The sequence below is a fragment of the Columba livia genome, chromosome 1 (genome assembly GCF_036013475.1).
Source record: "Columba livia isolate bColLiv1 breed racing homer chromosome 1, bColLiv1.pat.W.v2, whole genome shotgun sequence".
NCBI lineage: Eukaryota > Metazoa > Chordata > Aves > Columbiformes > Columbidae > Columba > Columba livia.
In genome coordinates this window covers 110295359-110315860 of record NC_088602.1, presented here as the reverse complement: position 1 = coordinate 110315860, position 20502 = coordinate 110295359, and the positions used below count along the sequence as shown (strand labels likewise).

General features: G+C 35.0%; 1 protein-coding gene across 2 annotated transcripts in view; it reads left to right on the top strand.

Moving 5' to 3' along the window:
* The window catches only part of MOSPD2 (motile sperm domain containing 2), a 32917-nt gene extending 13180 nt beyond the window's left edge, over window positions 1-19737 (top strand). For both annotated transcript variants that reach the window (XM_065072800.1, XM_065072791.1), the window contains exons 5-15: window positions 29-183; window positions 2494-2554; window positions 3773-3811; window positions 4756-4880; window positions 6813-6983; window positions 9769-9881; window positions 13707-13803; window positions 14621-14717; window positions 15210-15339; window positions 17048-17150; window positions 17653-19737. In XM_065072800.1, the coding sequence (XP_064928872.1) occupies window positions 29-183; window positions 2494-2554; window positions 3773-3811; window positions 4756-4880; window positions 6813-6983; window positions 9769-9881; window positions 13707-13803; window positions 14621-14717; window positions 15210-15339; window positions 17048-17150; window positions 17653-17799 (1238 nt within the window). In that variant the 3' untranslated portion in view covers window positions 17800-19737. The remainder of the gene's footprint in view (window positions 1-28; window positions 184-2493; window positions 2555-3772; window positions 3812-4755; window positions 4881-6812; window positions 6984-9768; window positions 9882-13706; window positions 13804-14620; window positions 14718-15209; window positions 15340-17047; window positions 17151-17652) is intronic.
* The last annotated feature ends 765 nt before the right edge of the window (window positions 19738-20502 follow it).

The following is a 20502-nucleotide window of genomic DNA, read 5'->3' as shown; positions in this document are numbered from 1 at the left end:
TTTTTGTGTTTTTCTTTCTTCTCACAAGTTTGGTTCAGAGTGAAACATCATACAAAAGATCCTAAACAGCAACTTGACAAAAAGAAACTGGTAGCGTTTTGGTTAGAACATTATGCCAAGAGAGATCATGGAAAGCCCCTAACAGTGGTATTTGACATGTCTGAAACAGGAATCAGTCATATAGTAAGTATTTTGATTATGTTTTTCCAATTGCTTTCTGAATTATTTAAACCAAGTCCCCAGGAAAAGGGGAGTCTCTATCCAGCCCTTGACACTTAGAGAACTTAACAATTGCTCCTATCAGTGATATGTCTTCTTGTGGCATGCATGCTTTCTGAAATCTTTGTTACATTTTAAGTCTTGTACAGCACACTGAAAACTTGCTTTTAGTTTGGCAACTGAGTCACAGTGAATATATATATATATAGTAGTTGCTCACCAGCTGGGTTTGTCAGTCATCATTAATGACAGTAGTAGAATTTAGTTTTAAGAATCCAGAAGGCAATAGGCTGAGCCATCTTTTATTGTGAGTACAGTTTATCCTAAAAGAACTTGGAGTTCTTTTCCAGAGCATGCTTCACTTGTTTGTTCCATTACTATGGACATCTCCTATGTTGCTTTTATCACTGGTATGCATCCATGCCACTGATGGCTTATACCTTGTTGCACCACTTCAGGTAACTGGAATACATGTAGTTATTGAATGGCCTGTACTTCTAGTTCTAGATCTAATTAAAATAATGGATTCATCCTCCTAATATCTTATGGTACTGCTTTTGCATAGGCAGTGGAATAAAAAGCAGCATCCTTGTTAATGAACAGGAGATTCTGATCATTACTTGGAAATCTGTCACTGTTTTTATGCTCTTAAATGAATGATACTGTATTTGGTACAAGCAACAGCTAGGTGAGATAATGTTCCTACTGAAGGCTATCTTCTGCCTCTGAAGATACCAAGTTTCAGTTAGTTTCTAGTTGCTGAAGCTACTAATAAAGCTTTCAGGTTGTGTGCATTCTTATACAGGGTGTTGGGTTTTTTCTCTTTATCTACAAATCTTGTAACAGTGTGTTTACATCAAGCTAGGAGCCTGTTCCATGTAGCGTTTTTATTTTATGACAGGCTTTGGGTACTCCATCAGCAATATATTTTGTACTATTTCTGAAAGTAGTAGTAGTGGTCACTTCTGTTAGAAGGACTTGGGAAAGTATGAGTACTCATGGCAGACTTCCCACCTTACCACAATAAGGTACTTTGGTTAGGTATCTCTTATTCTGTTATCAATACCGGTTTCATATAATGCCCACTTTACCCTTTACTGTGTAGTCAGTTCTGTCATACCTGGATTTTGAAATAGAGACTTGGCTGTACTGTTTCTGTGAGCCTGCTCACTGGATGGAATCACTCTGAAAATAAGTGGTGTACAAGAATGATAGAATCACATAATTTGTGTTGGAAGAGACCATAAAGATCACCTAGCTCCAGCTCCCTTGCTATGGGCAGGTACACCTTCCACTAGACCAGATTGCTCAAAGCCCCATCCAACCTGACTTTGTGGATGATGCATCCACAGCTTCGCTGGGCAATGTGCTCCAGTGCCTCATAGCCCTCATGGTGAAGAATGTCTTCCGTATATCTAACCTAAATCTACCCTCTTTCAGTTGAAAGACATTACCCCCTGTCCTGTCACTACATACCCTTGTAAAAAGTCCCCCTCCAGCTTTCCTATAAATCCCCTTTAGGTATTGGAAGGCTACTATAAGGTTTCCCCAGAGCCTGCTCTCCTCCAGGCTTAACAGCCCCACATCTCTCAGACTGTCCTCACAGGAGAGGTGTCCCAGCATTCTGATCATCTTCGTGGCCCTTCTGTGGACTCAGTCCAACAGGTCCATGTCCATCTTACGTTGGGGGCCCCAGCTCTTTGGAGTCCTACCTCTGCCCAGAATTTCTTTTCATGTCACAAGCTAATATTCAAGCTAATACTAAAACAAAATTTCTCTTTAAATAAAACCTTTTTTTTTTTTTTTTTTTAATCTCCTCTGGAAGATTCTGAGTGCTGTAATATATTGAACAATATGCAAGAGAAGTTATTGAAGGCAAATTTAAGTATGTCGAGTGCTCCCCCTTGTAAAGCTTTAAAATAACTTGTCAAGCATCTCTATTGATAAAGATTTATTCTTTCTGTATCTTTCCTGTAGAGCTTAAATCCTGTTGATACTCTGCGGAGGTTTAGATACCTAAATTATTGCATTGATAACATCTGTTGTCCTCTTTCTTAGACCTTTCTTAGAGCTAAGTTTGAACACAATCCTGCAGCAATTTAAGGAAGTGAAAAGCATTGCATTGACTTTGGATGTTTGTAGTATGTGTAAAATTTGAATATAGATGATTACAATATAAGTATCTTGTACTATTCAATAAATGCCTTAGCTTGACTAAGCCTATATTTTTAATGTTTAGATTAACAGTGTGTTTGCTCTGTGCTCTTATTTTAGGACTTGGATTTTGTTCGGTTTATTGTCAACTGTTTTACAGATTATTACCCAAACTTCCTCAGTAAGTATTGTATATTAAATCTAAAGTACTGTAGACTTGTGTAATAAGAGCATTTTGTAATATTACAGATGATGGGGAAGATCAACTCTTTTTGCATGTGCTTTATGTGGTAACTGTGTGGACATTACAAATTCAGAATATTTTTGTGCTCATAAGTCAGCACAAATCTGTATTGTAGATAAACTCTACATTCATCAAAAATCAACTAGGTTTTCATGAAATAATAATCTAAGACATGTTTTTACAGATTAAAAATTTATATAAGCATCTAATAGAACTGAATTGGCCTTTTTTCCCTTTGCTCATTGTTACTTGGGAAGAAGCTTTGCAAACTTATGTGACAGTTTAGGAGTCTTCAGGGGACAAAGTGCATGGCTGTAGAAAATTTTAGGGAGCAATGGTTTACTCTGAACAGGAATAAGGCATATTTGTTTACACACTTGGAAAAACCTGTATGCTTGCCTGCTGTTTTTTTTTTTTTATGGGCAGGAAATCACTGAATAGTTTTTGCTAGTAAATCTTAAATGAGTTATAAATTTTTAGTTAACGTGTCTGTGAATAATGAAATTCTGTATAGCGACTGCTTAAACTCTGAATATTAGATTTCAGCTTGCTGTTCAAAAATTCATAACTTTGATCAAATATCAAACTAAAGGCAAAGTGCAATGTTATGGTTTTGGGTTATTTTGACATTTGAGAGAAGAATTTAGGGACATTTCTGAGTCTAAATGCTAACTTCTCAGACTTCTCTGCTAAAACAAAGGTTGGAAAAAATGTAGATTTACAAAGACTTGCTATTTTTTTCTTTGGGAAGAAGAGGTGCTGAATATACCTGTTGAACTTTCATTACCATTAATAGTTACTTTTCTAGGTCAGTTTGAGATTTTACTTTTCTTTGCTTTATTTGAGGAGATTACTTCTTAGTAACAGTGTGTCAGAAAAGTAGCTTCCCAGAGAAGTATATAAACAGTCTGTAACTTAGAATTTTATTAACTGTTTTCCAAGCAAACAGCTCATGTTTTTATATAGTAAGAGAAATAGGTTTATACATGTTAAAAACAACCATACAAAATTGCTCCTACAGGGAAGTAAACATGGTGGTTTTTAAAACTGAGTATTCATTGTTTACATGGCCATTATTACTGTGCCACCTCTTAAACAGAGAAATACACAACACTTGGTATTCAGATTTTTTTCCCGTTCTTTTTGTCCTTTCAGCAAAGATAGTGATCTTTGAAATGCCATGGATAATGAATGGTGAGTTGCTTGGTTGTTTTGTTTGTTTTGTTTTTTTTAGGTTGTGATAACTCTTTAAAATTAGTAGCATAAATAGGAATCATTTTTTTGCTCTGCATAGACACAGCTGAGTGATGGAACGTGTTAAACATGTATCTTTAAATCTGTTGATTTGTAGGTTGCGTAAGTTTGTTTTTTGTTTTTCTTCTAGCATTGTATTTTGTACCGTGATAAATAGTCTATTCCTTGAATGTTTCCAACTAATCTTTTCAAAGCTAGATCTGCTAATGACTTAGGAATACTATAATCAAGAAATAATGGACATTTGTACCAGACAAAAGCTAGAATATACAACTTAAGGTAGATGAACTGAACACTGATATTGTTATGTATGTTTTGATGTTTATACTTCAATAATTATCTTCAATTATAATGTACAGGCGAAACATGGTATTCTTGTGTTTTTCACATATGAATATGTATTTTTATGCTGACTTTTTCTGTATATTCATGTTTTACCATAACTGAAATAACTCTGGTGTTTGAAAATACTTTGTAGATCTATACAGGTGTCCTTTAAAGCTGCAAAACATTTCAACTAGGAAGAGTGTATACGTATCTCATAGCTTTTCACTTTTTTCTTTTATTTGAAAATAAATTTTATTTTGCCCCCTTAGTGCTTCCCAAATGAAACTCCAAGACAGCATAGTTGTCATTGTTAAATCAAAGATACTCTTTTAAAGAAAGTCTCTGGTCTGTCTAGATTCATCTATAGAAAAATATGTCTATAAAATGTTTTCTCTGTAAGTAATATTCTTGCACTGTTTATCCCCATTATAAAGATACTTTCAGAGTAGGCCCTGCCATATCTTATGGGATGTAGCTAACTTGTGTTCTATAAGGGCTACCAACACACTGCAAAAAAACCCCTTGCTGACAACTTACGTAGACTTTTTTTTTTAAAGCTGCATTTAAAATTGTGAAGGGTTGGCTCGGCCCAGAAGCAATAAGCATGTTAAAGTTCACAAACAAGAGTGATGTACAGGAATACATCAATGGAGAGTATCTGCCACCTCACATGGGTGGAACTGTAAGTATATTAACAATTCATGGTCCTTTTGTGATAGTTTGAGACACACTTATATAAATTACATATGTGGGGTTGGAAGTTCAGACTTCATGGATGTGAAATTTCTTGAAATTGTTCTGCAATTATAATTTGTAGATCTGATTAATATGTAGGTTAACTTCATAAGAGTTTGATATCTGGAAGTCTTCAGTACAGAAGTATTTTCTTCTGAATCGTTCATCCTCTTTCAAGTCTTTGGAAACCACTTAGACTTTAGACCTCTAAAAAAAAATAATCCATTTTAAGTGTCATTCTTTCTTCTACTCTTTTTTTTTTTTTCTTCCACCTGATGAATTAGAGATTATGTTGTTTTATGAAACACGTTCTGTGAACAGAAAATGGGTTTCGTGGCCCCCTGAGTGTTTTCGTCCTGCTCCAAAGCTATGATTCAACAGAGACCATCATATTTAAATTATTTTTCCTTTGTTGTCTCTAGGGCTGCATTTCAAGATGTGGCTTTAGAAGATTCTTTTTTTTTAAGATCATGTTAGGGCTCCAAAGAGTGTGCTGCAATTCGGTATCACTTTAATAGAACCTGGATCCTACTTTAGAACAGTCTAAACAGCAAAACAGCACAAGCATCTTGTACATTTCATTTTTCACAAAACTAGTGAATCTGTTTGCATAATCTTCACCACAGAACTTGTAGAAAAAGGATGTTTTTCCTTCAAAATTATTCTTTGTCTTGAGAAAACATACTTGCTTATGGGTAGAGCTCTCTTGAGACACCTTTATTTAACTCCCTACTGGTACCATAGTTTGGGAACTGTGGGCATGGCCCGAGTTTGTTTCACAGGAGGCAAAGCTGGGTTATTTTCCTCCTCTTCTGGAAAAGCTGGCAGACTAATTCAGTTTCACTGGGATTTAAAACTGTTTGAAAATGCAGTAGGAACAGAGATCCCTGTTTAAACACTGTTTCTAACATTAGTGTCATAAAACTATTCTGAGAATATTAAGAGAATTTCTAAATAGCAAAAACTATGTGGTTTGGGGTTGTTTTTGTTTTGTTTTTATTTGTCTTCCAATGGAAAAGCTACCTTTACTGCAGAAGCATTGAGAACTTCAGTATGCTGCTTCTATATTACTCAGGTGTCTTGAATATTGGTTTTTAAATTGACTTGGCATTTCAGAGAGCGAGGTCTGGGTTGCTAAAGGTCCACACACAAGGTTAAACTTGAGGGAATGTTTGGGGTTGTTCCCTGAGACATTCAAAACCCACCTGGACACCTTCCTGTGCGACCTCACTTAGGCGTTCCTGCTCCAGCAGGAGGATTGGACTAGATGATCTTTTGAGGTCCCTTCCAATCCCTAACACTCTGTGATTCATGGTGTGGGGTTTGTTTGTCTGTGTGTGTTTGGTTTGGGTTTTGTTCGCTTGTTTTTTGTTGGTGGTTGTTTTTTTGTGTGTTTTTTTTGGTTTGGTTTGGGGTTTGTTTGTTTGTTTGTTTTCAAACCATGGCTATTATGAAAATAAAATACAAAGAACAACTGAAGTTTTTTGTCACTTCTGGAGCATTCTTTAGAAATAGCTGTCGGAGTTTTTAAACCACATTTTGTAGAACTAAGAAAAAATCTTCAGTATTGAGACTCTGAATGCTGATCCTCGATACACCAGATATTCTAGTTCTGCTGTGACTATAAATAGCACCAGTTGTTACAATTTAGCGGCTTCATTGGGTGACTGTATTTATTTGTTTATTAACGATGATAAAATATAAAATAATGGTAGTGTGAGCTTTGTACACAGGAGTCCAATTTAAAATGAATAAATGAAACATTGAAGTCATGTGAAACAACAACAAAAAATTGGTAGTATTTCCATTAAAAATACTTGAGAAGGCACTCCTCATCCTCCTAAATAACCGGTCCTTTAAAAATCTCCTTATGTTTTAGGATTCTTTCAAGTACAGTTATCCTCCACTGGTTGATGATGATTTTCAAACTCCTCTATGTGAAAATGGGCCCATTACTAGTGAAGATGAGCATGAAAGTAAAGAAGAGATAGATGCAGAGACCAAGGAGACTGGGGAGCTGAATGAAGAACACAGCCTTAATCAGAAAAAGGTATCTTAACTCTGAAGGCTGAGGCAAGACTAGTTAAATGTTACAAAGTGGGACAGGAAGCATATAACTTTTGTTTCATGTTTGGCTTTTGGTTTTTTTCCACCCTCCAGTTTGACAAAAGAACCCAGTAAAAAGGAAAATTATACTTTCAGTTTCAATCTTGCATCTCAGTCTGTGAAGACCAGGTTATGCTTCTGAATGAGTTACATGTGTGCCAAATATTTAATGTATCTCTGGAATATAGTGAATTGTACAGTATAATTTAAAATGTTTCTGGTTTGTTTTAGTTGGTTTATTTTTCATCTTGGGGTATCTAGTGGTGTACATCTGAAAATACATCTCGTTTTCTCAGATGCTTGAGTCATTATGTACATGAGAAAATACTAAGTTAAATATTTATACTTTACTGAATGTGAATGTGTTTTCTTAAATTATTGATAAAATCTCAACATATAAAAGTGTTCATTTAGTCTCAGGAGAAATAGTATCCCTAATCTATTGATCTTGTTCTACAATATAATCTTTCTGCAGTGATGTTTATCCAGAAATATAGTTACTGTTTTACACAAGTCCATATGAGGTGATATTTGGGAATATGCAATGATAGTCAGTGGGAGTATCACTCTTGAAATTAGTAGAAAAATCAGAATACTTTATTGTGCTTCCAGTTTCATTTACTGTTCTAAGTTTTTGTCAGAGTAATTTGAAACACAGCTTACTTTAAGTAGTCCAGCTGTTCTTTGCAACTTGGCCAGCTATTCAAAAGAAAATCATTTCAGTGACCTTAAGGTCAAAAGGAAGCTTTATGTAACCTTGGTGACTTCTTGACCATTAGACTTGGAAGCTTCTTTTGGTTGTAGCACAGCTCCCAAACTTTGATTCTCAGATATGGAAAAGTAGAGAATTCCTGTTCAGTGCATGAGTTGGCTTTGGTCCTTTATAGTGTCAGTGCTTGTTTTTCATTTGCTTAGCTGACTTCAGCTTCCTATTTAAGGTGTTTTGTTTTGTTTGTGAGGGTTTTTTGGGTGTGGGTTTTTTTTTTTGGTGTGTGTGTTTTTTTTGGTGTGTTTTTTGTTGTTTGTTTTAGTGGGGGTTTTTTGTGTTTTTTGGTGTTTTCACTCTTAGAATAATGTTTTTTGGTATTTTCTCTTATAATCAAGTGTAATCAAGCTGTTACTCAGTCCTTTCAATGAACTAAGATTGACATTTGTGGTCATCATGTATCAAATCATCTTAAGGCACATATAAGGCCTTACCTTTAACACACTTTTAAAACTTCAGACCATATCTCATTGTTGGTTCTATTTCTGTAAGAAGTAGACTGTTTTGCTTCAACTCACTATTCTTTTGGTCACATATTTAAGAATAATACTTGCTCTTTCCACAGCAAGTACACCATTGTTTGCTTCTTCAATGTTAAGTTCTTTTCCAAAAATGATTTTCAGAAATACTCCCTTATTTTCTCAGGATGGTTGGCATTTCCTGTTTCTAAGTTGTTTTTTTTTTTTTTTTTTTTTTTACTTGACTGTGTCTTACTAAAAAAAAAAAAAGAGTATTAAGACCAGCTTTCAAACTAACAGATTTCAAGTGATGTGTAAGATATTGTTTTCTTCATTATTTACTACACTACCAGTCTTTATATGCAGGCTCTTGTCATCACTAAAATTTCATCTGATTTATTTTCTGTATGTATGCTTCTTCTTGTCCTATAGAAGGGCCTGTTTCTTTCCACAAAGTAGAGGGAGCCTTGAGTGGTAAACTCAGTAAGTGCCTTTTCTGTGGATGCTTCCACCTTTAGTACGTGCAATGGTAATATTTTCTCTGGTAATTTTAATTAGGCTTATGTAGTATAAAGCCCAACACGTAACTAGCACAGTCTATTTACACACTAACCTTTTACTATAATTGTAATTATTAAAAAAAGGAAATAAAGTTGCTGTGTGGTTTCTTTTTGTAAAACGGGTTTTCTCAAAAGTCTTGTGTTCCTCTCATTCCCGTACTTCAAACTTACATAAACTTAATTCTCTTTATGTCTTCTCTCCATAGAGAGAATAAAGTAGAATAAAGACAAGGCTAAAGAAACTGTTCAGCTAGCTGATCTTGAGTCGTGATATCACTTATTATTTCAGTCTTCTGTATTTCCCCTTCCTGGCCCATTTTGCACTTAATTCCAGAGCTTTTACATTTTTTATAATATGTCCCGGCCTGTTGACATCTATTTTCTTAAAGTAATAGAGGAAGACCCTCAGAACCTAAGATATCTGCAGCTTTGGATGCACCAGTTCAATCAGCATTGTTTCTTTCAAGTTCTCCAGTACTTCAGAGTTCCATCTAAAAGCAGTGGAGATCTGTTTAGCAACTCTGCAATACAATAAAGTGTGGGATTGTTATTGTGTTTACTATTCAGTGTTCAGTGATTGTATTGGGATATCTGTTTTAATTGAAAAGTTTTGCAGTGGCAGAATAGCATCAGTGCTTTATAATCTTAGATATTGCAAGAACAATAACTTAATCTGTCTGGAGTGTTCAAAAATCAGGTAAAATACATGGAAAAAAGCACAAGTTTTGTTTCACGCATGTTTAATACATTATGTAACTTCTATAACAAATAATTTTATTCAGTGAAATTCAAGCAGCTTCAGGGAATGAATACATATTAAGCCTGGTCTGCAAGATATAAATTGTTGAAATAAGCCTCCTCGTATTCTTCAGAATACCTGCATAAGTCTGTAACTTGTGTAACCCAGGTTTCTAGTTAATCATTATAACTGTCCTTTTTACTCAGATGAATTCTGTAGAACAAATTTCCAAATCAGAGGAAACTGAAAAAACAGAGAGCAAACCAAAAAATGCAAAGAAAGCATTAACCACTTTTAAAGGACCTTTATTACATATCAGGTAACAATTTTATATATATATGTATATATATATATATATTTATTTTTTTTTTTTTTTTACAATGTGCCTTGGACATTTGAGTACTGAACTAGTTGGTTTGCAAAATACATTATTTTTTTTTTTTTTTGCAGACTATTAGAGGAAAACAATTACAAACATCCTTTTAAGAATTATTTTTACAAAGTTCGGAATTTTTCTTTAGGGAATCCCTGGTGTCTTCATTGGCATGTTTTTTGTACCATGTAGTAGGTGTGCATTTCATAGACTTGTAGAAGCATTTATGGTTTCATCTGTATTGAGAAACCGTCATTCGATTTAATTAAACCTGTGCCTCTGTATAATGAGAGCAGTGTTTTGACACTGATTGCATTGGCTTAAGAAAAAAACAATGTGTTTACTAAGACAACTTTTGCTGTTAAATCTTGCTTGAATTCCTTTAAGGTGATGGAAATGTCTACACTAGTAGTTTGTACCAGTTAAACTTTACCGAATGGGTCCAATTTATTTTGTGTGGGAAGTGCTCTGTATAAATGGCATATGTGCTCAGAAGATTTTTTTGTCATCCAAGATGCTTACATCCTGCAGTTAATCTGCTTTTTATCATTAAAATAGGAAAAAAAAAATTAATTAGCCAATATCGCTTTTTGTTTTCACTGCCTTTCAGGTTAAGGTGCTTGTTTAGAAATTGATTTAGATGCTAACTTTTATTTTCACTTTCAGTTTGCTATTAGATGAATGAAGAAAATATCTAATTTATAGGTAATTCCTTAGATAATTTTGTAAGTTCTATCCTGGATTAGTTTTGCAATGAATTTAGATAATGACATACTCATTAGCATCAAAAATATTTTTGTGTCCAGTTTTGAAATGAAAATTATCTTTATAGTACTTTGTGCAAAAACCCTCCTCTGTTTAGACTTAGCTTCTCATATGGCAGGACAAAGGCATAGATTGCAGAATTGTGATTAATTTTTAAAAGAATGTCACAGCGACAGAAAAACTTTAAACAAAATCTGCTGTGTTCTTCTATCCACTTAAAACACAACAAAACACCCCAGAGAAACAAAACCAAAACAACAAATAACCCAAGCAAAGAAAACCACCACCCAGCCCCCCTGCCTCCTCAACCTTTTTTCTAATAAAACATTCCAAATTCTACCATTGGAATAGAGGTGTTGGAGTTCATGCAAATTACATGAAAGAGTAAACTTAATCAAGCATAGAGGTGCTAATACTTGTAGTCTTGTTGTCATGCAAAAATAAAACACTGATGTTTCCATCGTCCTTGCTGTTTGGTGTTTGTTTTATTTTTTATCTTTTTTTTTTTAGTAAACTCTTGAGAGTATGCACAGTTGTTGCATTTTAATAATATTCTAACTCTGCAGAACCTAGAACTAGTTTTTATTTCCCTGGAATATTTCTTAGGATACTGAAGTTTTAGAATTGATAATATATAGTCCCATGTATAACTATTTGCAGCAGCCTCTCTGAGAAACTATAAGCTCTGCCAGTATAATTACCATTTATCCTTGCTGGTGGCAGCATTGCCCCATGAAGGAACAGCCTGTAGCCTGATTGGGAGGCTGGAGCGCAGCAGCTCTGACATCATGAAATCGCCAAGAACCAGCAGCATTTCTGTGCCTCTCACTGTGCCTCCTTGGACCCGTGCACTGATGAGTACTTGTTGGCTCTGGTGTATGACCCAAGCTGGGGTACCCCTTGCAACAGGACAAGGGGTAATGGTTTTAAACTAGAAGAGGGGAGATTTAGGCCAGACAGGAGAAAGAAATTTTTCACAATGAGGGTGGTGAAACACTGGCCCAGGTTGCCCAGAGAGGTGGTAGATGCCCCATCCCTGGAGACGTTCCAGGCCAGGCTGGACAGGGCCCTGAGGAACCTGATCTAGTTGAAGATGTCCCTGCTCAGTGCAGGTGGTTGGACTAGATGACCTTTGAAGGTCCCTTCCAACCTAAGCTATTCTGTGATTCTGCTTGTGCCTCTCTGTTTCTTGCATTTGTAGTCATACTCACCTAGATATCTGTCTCGCTGGTGTAGACCACTATTGCATTTGCCTTGCATACCTTGCTGTGAAAGCCTGGTCTTTATTGACCTTCCTCCTCAATAAATGAAATTGGTTTGGTCAGACAAAAAGGAGCAGTTTACTTGAACTTTCAGGCAGAAGACTAGCTTGTGTTGTGTATTTTCAGATGAGGATTTCTAGTGGAAGCTGAAACAGTTGCCCACCATGCATCAGAGTAAAGATTAAAATTAAAAAGCGTAGGTGTTCATTTAAACTAAAACACCCCACCCTCCCAACAACTACCCACCACCCACTTCCAGCACTATGCACCATGGGACTGGTTGATTTGGCAGACAACAGTCATACAGCAGTGAACCCGAAGCCCCATTTCTTGTTTTGTAAATAGACATGGTGGTGGAACAGGAAAGATCAGATTCTGATGGAACTGTCCTTTCCTTGAGCTGTTTTTGTGGCTTGTTTTAATGCTAGTTAATGCCTTCCTGTCTCATTTGTGGTTCATCTTGCAATTACTGCAACACCCAGGGGCAATAGTACAGCATTAAGATAACCAAAATATTTTGTCACTACAATCCTTCCATTCGCTGCTGTTGTTGGTTACTTAAGTGGAGAATTTGGGAATGAAAGAAAACCAGGGAGAAGGGGATGCAGTTACTCTAATCTTTTTTTTTAAACCCATCAGTTTCTTGCTTTCTGCCTCAGTACACGTCCCTCTTCCCCACCAGAAAGCAGGAAAAAATGATTGTCGTGTGAGCTGCCTAATGCATTGCAAAACACAGGCATGCCCCCACCCCACTGTCACCACTCGATGACTCTTCTAGACTTGCCTTACAGCACCAAGGATTTTTCTTCTCAGCTAGTACACTGGTTTAAGTGAGAGGAGAAAGGAGGATTGGTATAATGAAATGAGATCCAACTAACATGAAATCTGCATTCTTAAAAGGGGAGAATGGGAAAAGAAGTAACAGGGTTTTTTTGAAAAAGGCTTTCTGTTAAAGCAATATGTGATTCTGTGATACTGTGTAGTATGGCAGTTCTTTGTGTACTCCTGATGTAGCAGTTTTTCCCTTGCTACTTGAGTTTCCTTTCAACTGATAGTATAGGAGCATGTCCTGCTTTTGGCCTAGTAGTGTTCATGAGTTGTGTTAGTTAGATATGGTTTAAAAGATTTCATGCATGACTCTCCTAATTGCAAAATAATATTAAAAACAAGCAATAACTTTATTTGTGCATGTGTCCCCAGAAGTATGTGAAGTCTGACTCATAAGTACAAGTGAATTTGGCTGTGGTGGTTGAAACGATTGCCACTTGCAGATATCTGCCTGCTCCTCTTCTGTGGGTACTACACACATTACAAGGATAGATGTACAAGATGGAAATTACTCTCCGTCTGTGACACCTTATACTCTTTAATATTACCATAAATTAAAATGAGTTATGCTTTTCCCATAACATACTGCTCCAAGATGCAGTGGGTGAAGGGACTGTATATACATATTTGCTATTCCTGCTGTTGCAGATGATCACGCTCTTCCAGATGGAAGAAGTCTAGGGCACTAACAGTTGAATTAGCGAGATCCACTTGTGGTCATGAGTCAGCCCTGAGCTTCACTACAAAGTTTCTGCATTTTGTTTTCCCAGCTTTTTTGATGAGAAATTGTTTATAGTGACTGTAGCTGCAGGCTTGAAAGTATTTTGTTTTCTTCTAGGTGTAGTCAGTTTTTTTTTTCTATGATATGTTGTAAAGATAATATGAGGAAATTAATTCTTGTTAAATTTCTTATTAGCCCAGCAGAAGAACTATATTTTGGATCCAAAGAAACTGGAGAGAAAAAATGTTTGATAGTTCTCACAAATGTCACTAAAAACATAGTGGCTTTTAAGGTAAGTATTTTATGTGTGGCCTGGTTTACTTTACTAAATGTGTAACTTTTTTTGTCTTAAGTAAGGAGGAAAAATACTAATAAACACACTTTTCAGTCTAAATTTTTTTAATTATGTTGTGATGTTTCAAGCAGATCAAAGAAATCTTCTGGCTGAATTTATACCTATTATGTACCACCCCAAAGGGGATAATTAGTAATACCAATCTTTGGAGCACTGACTGAAAAAAAGCTATGGTGAGGGTTAGTTTAGTGAGAGTCTAATATTTTCCAAAAAAGAACGGTTTGAACATTGCAAAGTGATCTTTTTGGAATTTTCCTCGTTTTTAAATCTTGGCTGGGAACAAGTTTGTAATGCTCTAAAATGCTGCAGCTCCATCTGCAAATGTCCCCATCAAAGGAATGAATGCAGTTATGTTTTCTTCAGAAATACTGAATTGACTTGTGTGTTGATTTGAATTTCTACCACATCTTTGGTGTTCTCAGTACACGCAAAAAACTGAAGTTTCTATACTTTTGTATTAAGAATTTTAACAGATAGTTAGTTTGATGTTCTTGGCTCTTTTCAAGTACGTATATAAGAGAAAAGAATAGCATATAGTAGAAAAGAAAGAAATAGTTGAAAGAGAGGAAAAAGTAAAATACCGGAGTCTGATTACTCCTACAAAATAAAGTATTTTTAAAGATTGTGTGTATTATCATGTCTTTATATTTAAGCTTTTGGGAATTTTAGTTATTAATGAATGAGGATGGTTATGAAACAATCATAGTTTGTGAATGGATTTGCTATATGCGTGCTTGTTGTTGTTTGTTTATAGGTGAGAACAACTGCTCCTGAAAAATACAGAGTTAAACCCAGTAACAGCAGCTGTGAACCTGGCATGTCATTGGATATAATAGTCTCTCTTCATGGTGGTAAGTGAAATCTTGAATAGAATTTTTAAGAAGTCTGGAAAAGTTTTACAGGCTGACTGTCCTAGATAATAACTTTTGTATGCGCTTGCTGGGCTGTAAGACTGACTCATGCATGACTACTTGACTGTTGTATGAGAGTGTTACTATTTGTAAAAAAGCATGGATGTCAGACAGCATTTGAAACTGCTTGTACTGATTTACTACAGTGGCAGTTAATCTGTGATAAGACAGTTTCCTAAATTGTTGCAAGGACAGGTGAATGTGCTGGAGAATACGTTCTTTTCAACATTCTGAGTTGTCCTGAATCGTTCAGATGAAACTAGTTCTTTTAAAATGAAACTGTAGAACACTGGAAAGACTGTAATCAAAATTATTGAGCTTTAGATAATTATTTCATTAGTTTTATTTGTAGTCAATGTCCTATGTCCTGCAATAAACAAGCTCTCATTTTAAAACACTTTTGTTCAAAAATGCTTCTATACGCTTTGGCAGGTTTTGCAGCTTCTCTGCAGGATCGTTTCCTTATAATGGCAGCAGAAATGGACCAGCCTTCTGGAGCAGGTGTACCAGAACTGACTCAGTTTTGGAAAGAAGTCCCTAGGACCAAAGTGATGGAACATAGGTGAGCATACAGTTTTTTGTTAACATGGGATTTTTTTTAGCCGTTATCATCAAGCAGATTTTTAGCACTTGCATATCATAATCAGTGAAGGATTCTCCAAACCCAGTTGTATGGATATTGGTGAGGCTTCTGCTGTGTTTTAACTGATCAGAGGTGGTTTTAATGCATAAAATGTCATGGTATTCTGTATGTGCTCTTCTTTTTGTTGTTATTGTGCTGGTTAAGAGTTGAGTAGAAAAAATGTGAATGAATGTGACAATACACGTGGCTAGTAGATTTTTTTTAATAGGAATGTGCCACTTGAGCTCTCTCAAAAAAAAAAATAGCAGCAAGGGAAGAAGATATATCAAATGCAAAACTCTTTTCTAGACAAAAAATATTCCCTTTCTGCTACGGAAAAGTCATCATTTTTTAGAAAATTTTTGTAAACCTATTGCCTGTTCATATGTGTGTTTTCAATATTCAATAGTGAATAAAATAGCATTGGGAAGATATGTTTCCCCATATACTCTCTTAAATATACTTGTTGCTCTCCTCCCTCATCTGTTCACGTCTGGTTGTATCACTGTACGTTTCTAGGAAAAATTCATTGTAGTTCTCTTTCATTCAGAAGTCTCAGTCTTGTGATATCAAGATGCTGTTTCACCTTTTAAAAGAAAATAATTTGACTCTATTTTTACTTTAGATTGTTCCTGGGTTTTGGGGTCTTTTTTTTCAGCTGCCTTTACCTCCCCATGGCCAAAATTGACATGGAAAAAGTATTTTTGAGACTTGATGCCTAAGTCTTGCTCCATCTTTGCTTCAAATGCTTATCCCTTTCTTTCCTGTTAAGCAAAATCTACATCTTATGAGTGACCTTAAGCTTCCTTGCATAAATGTTGCAATTTTTTTTCGGATAGACTCTGAAGCAATAGGGAGAGATTATTTGATTACATTAAGTTTATCACCTATAAAGTCTGCCATGTGCATACATTACTGATGAAAACAAAACTGACCTTTACTTTTTAGTAAACCTAGATTGAAAGGAGTGAAGAATGTAATTATTGTTTGTAGTATATGCACCAGTACATCATCTGAGGATTCTACTTAAATTTTATTACACGTATTTGTCCCTTTTTTTGCTTTGTCTTTTAAAACAGAAAATTGCTCGGCCTCAATTGAAACATTTCTTTAACAAATATATTCATTCCCATGCTAATTGACTTGCACGTTACCAGAGAAGCTTCTATGGTATTTTATAAATTGCATAGGATTCCATTACCTTCAGTCATGCTTTGAAATTCTATTCCTGCTTTTTCAACTGTGGAAGAGGTGGAGTACATGAAAAAATGTTGTTGCTAAGGGTTAAAATGGAAAGGAAACCTTTAGATTTTGTTTGCTGTTCAATACAGTGTTGCGTCTCTCGTTTTAAGTATTTGACTGAATAATCCAGTGCATCCTGTGCTATGAATTTAAAATGATGAAGATATATTTTAGCTAAACATGCAGGTAATTTTGACTTTGCTTTCTATATGAAAAGCTGTCAAAATGTAATCGTTGCACTGAGGATGCCTTTTCAGACTATCTTTGCAATAGTAATTTAGAAAATTAATCAACTAGAACAGATGATAAAGCGCATATAATAGCTGTTAGATGGACTGTTTACTGTTAATTACACAACGTTACACTGAATTTATGATTTTTGGTGCATTTTTTTCCCCTTTTACAGGCTCAGGTGTCATGTTGTAGAAAGTAGTAAGCCTTCTTCTCTGACTTTAAAAGAGAATGCATTTAATACTCCAGCAAAAACCAATGAAGATTTACATATACAGGTAATAGTGTATTACCCTGTGCTGAATATTGAACAAAATTGTAAAATATGATAGAAATAAAAAGAATTTGTACTAAACCTCTTTGGTACTTTGTAAATTACAGTACTTGAAAAGCTTAGCAGTTGAAAGTAACTAAGTCAGTGACAGTGATTCAATTATTTTGTCAAATCGTAATGGCTGCATAAAATACTAATTTCAGTGCTGTTTGCCCATTCCTCTTGTGTATATTACAGATCTGGGATATCAGCCTCAGCAGTATCTTGTGCTTCCTAATGTAAAGATGTCACCTGCTTGATACAGGCAACAGGAGCTATCCATAATTCTTAAGATGTGAAGCTCCTTTAGTGGAAGAGATTCCTGAAGTGTGTGTAGTGATCGAAAAAATATCACTGAGAGATCATTAAGAGAAGTCTTTACTGTGCTCGTTGGCTAAATAGCTCTGAGTTAACAAGTACTTTCAGGTGCAGTAATTCTAATTTAATGAAACTGTTTCTGTTTTCAGCTAACTCATTTACTGCAAATTAATAAAAGACTTCAAGAGCAGATCGATCGCTGCCTCTGGTTCCAGCAGTTGTCAGTTGTTTTATCGTTACTGTCAGTTACTGTGGTTGCCTTCTGCTTCTACCTGACGTATACCCAGAGAAGCTAAAAAGAACTCCTGCGCGCTGGACGTGCTGCCTGTTGTGTGGCTGGTTGGCATGGAAGGGATTGCCGTGCTCTTCTCAGATTCTAGAACTGCCAAAATGAGGTTTGTGAGTCCGCAGCAGTAAACGATACAACTTGTTGGGGGGAAAAAAGAAAGAGAGAATGACCAACAAAGGAAGAGGAAAAGAATGACCAGCAAAGGAAATTACTGAAAGTTGGAACTTGAAACAGGGCATGAGGAAGATGTTAGAGCTGTTTTCCCTGTGCAACTCAATAAATACTACTGAACTAGAAGAAAGAAACCAAATACAATATAATTTAAAGCTGTCTAGGTTTTTTGCCTCTATTCATCTACTTTAAATACAATATTTCATTTCTTTTCATCATGTTCATTCTTACATCCTGAATTACTCTCATAGAAGGTGCAAGCAGTCAGCTTAGTGTAGTCTAAAGGTTAACCTGTTCATTCAGGAAAATTTACAGAAATTATGTAGTATAGCCAATTTTTTTATACAGTCTATGTACATGCACATGTTAAGGAAGATATTTGTTGTTAGTCATTATTTTAGTCATTCTGGCTCATTGCTTTAATTGGTTAAATTCCTTATTTCTGTGCTTTTTCTGAATGAAATGTTATTTTAAATAACACATACACAGCTATATTGACCAGGAATATAACCCTTGTTTGATTCCAAAGATACTAATGAAATAATAATGATGAGACACTATTCTTGTTCTTTATTTTTTTTTTTGAAAGCAACTCTATGCCAAATTGCAGAAGGAGTGTGAGTTGACTGTTGATGACCTATTATTGGTTCATAAAAAGGTTAATGAATAGTCAGTGTAAGAACTTATTCTGAGATGTGCAATATGCTTAAATTACAGATGAATTTATGAAAAAAGTCAAGTCAGGAAGATTAAATGATGTTGAAGGCAACATAAATGTGTTGCATCTGCCATTTCTCAGAAACTGTTGTGGAAATGGTGTATGAAGCCAGTGAGAATTTATGCTAAACAGAATTCTTTGTACTCATTGCTGTAAATATGTATATTAAAATGATAAACACTTAAAAAGAGACTGGTTGTATCTTTCATACATTTAAAATGTTAACTCTTGATGAGGTCTAAAAATCTGAAATACTTTCTTTATGAGAATTAATTTTTGCTACAAATTGGCTTTGTAACAGATCAGTTAGTTTTGTCTGCTGACTTCAATAGATGATAAGAGATTATTGAGGAAAAACAAAGGTCATATTCTGCTTCTGTGTTTTTCCTTACAGTATCTCATCAGTGTTTTGTAGAGGTACTATCATTTCTAGGAACAAGACAAGGGCGGTTTAAAAAGAATTCATTACTCAACTGATGAACTAATAAAGCAGCAATATGATTACTAAAAAATGACCATGTAAAAGGCAAGTCTAAAGAACTGTTTGGTGCACAGTCTTCTCCCCCTTCTTAATTTATACAATGTTTTACCAAATCTACAATTTCTTAATTTTTCACTGATCCAATTTCTGTTCAGTTTGCTTCTTGGTATTTTGATTTCTTAATGAGTTGGCAACTTCAGTTGTTCACTGCTTACTGTGAAGCTGTTGTTTGTTGTTTTCATGTGCATGCAAATGCTTTGCTTCCAACCAAGTGGGTTGTTGTCTTGTTGAGAAAGGTAACGAAGTAACTTGTAACCTGAAGATAATAATAACCATGCTATTAAAATGCCAATTCCTTAATTTGAGTGATTGAATAGCACTTTACTATAAAATTGCAAGAAATATATTCTTAGAATCTTTGCCAATATGAATATTTTAATGTTTTGGTGCTTTCATATATTTTCAGTATTTTATTACTATGTTGGTATGTTCTTTGTATGATGAAACAGATGAACATCTTTTCTATTTTAATATGTTTTAGAAAAATACTGTTACAAAATAAATATGAGGAAATATGTAGTTGTGAATGTTTAGTCTTTTAAAAATAGCTACATCTCCTGAGCTTTTGGTTCTCTTGTTAGTTTTTTGGTACTTAATATGAAGGAGGGGTCAGTGTGGTAATGAGCCATAGCCTGTCATATAATAGAAGTTGTCATGATACTTGTCGGACAAATGTAAAATAGATAAGCATGAATTCTTAGGCAGAGTGCTTAACTTAATAAGGTAGCACATGATACTGACATGTAAACACTACCATGGCACAAATTATTCAAATCCACACAATACAAATATCTATGTATATATATATATAGGTAAAACTGTTATTTAAACATAACACATTAAATGATAAAATACAAACAAGAAAAAAAGGCAAATTATCCGCACTTTTTCTTAAATGGAGATTGACAGTATCTACTTTGTATTTTCCGTCTTATGAGAACTTCATTATTTCTATAGTCATAAAAACATCGTGACCAAAGAGTATTTTCCCCGTCGTGATTGTTAGTCTCAAGTTCTGGTTGCCTAGGCAGATATCAGACAGTCCATTTCGGAAGGTTTTGTGTCAAACACACACTGAAGTTACAGAGTGAACAGCAGTAACATGATTTGGCATGATACCCACAACTGAGAGAATAGACAAAACAGTGTTCTCATGTTTTGTTTTGTTTTCACAATATATAAAATTGTTTATAAAGCTGGGGCATTTCAGAACTTAGACAATTCATGAACTAGGATTTGATTACATTAATTATCAAGATACAATATTTATTTTTCCTTGC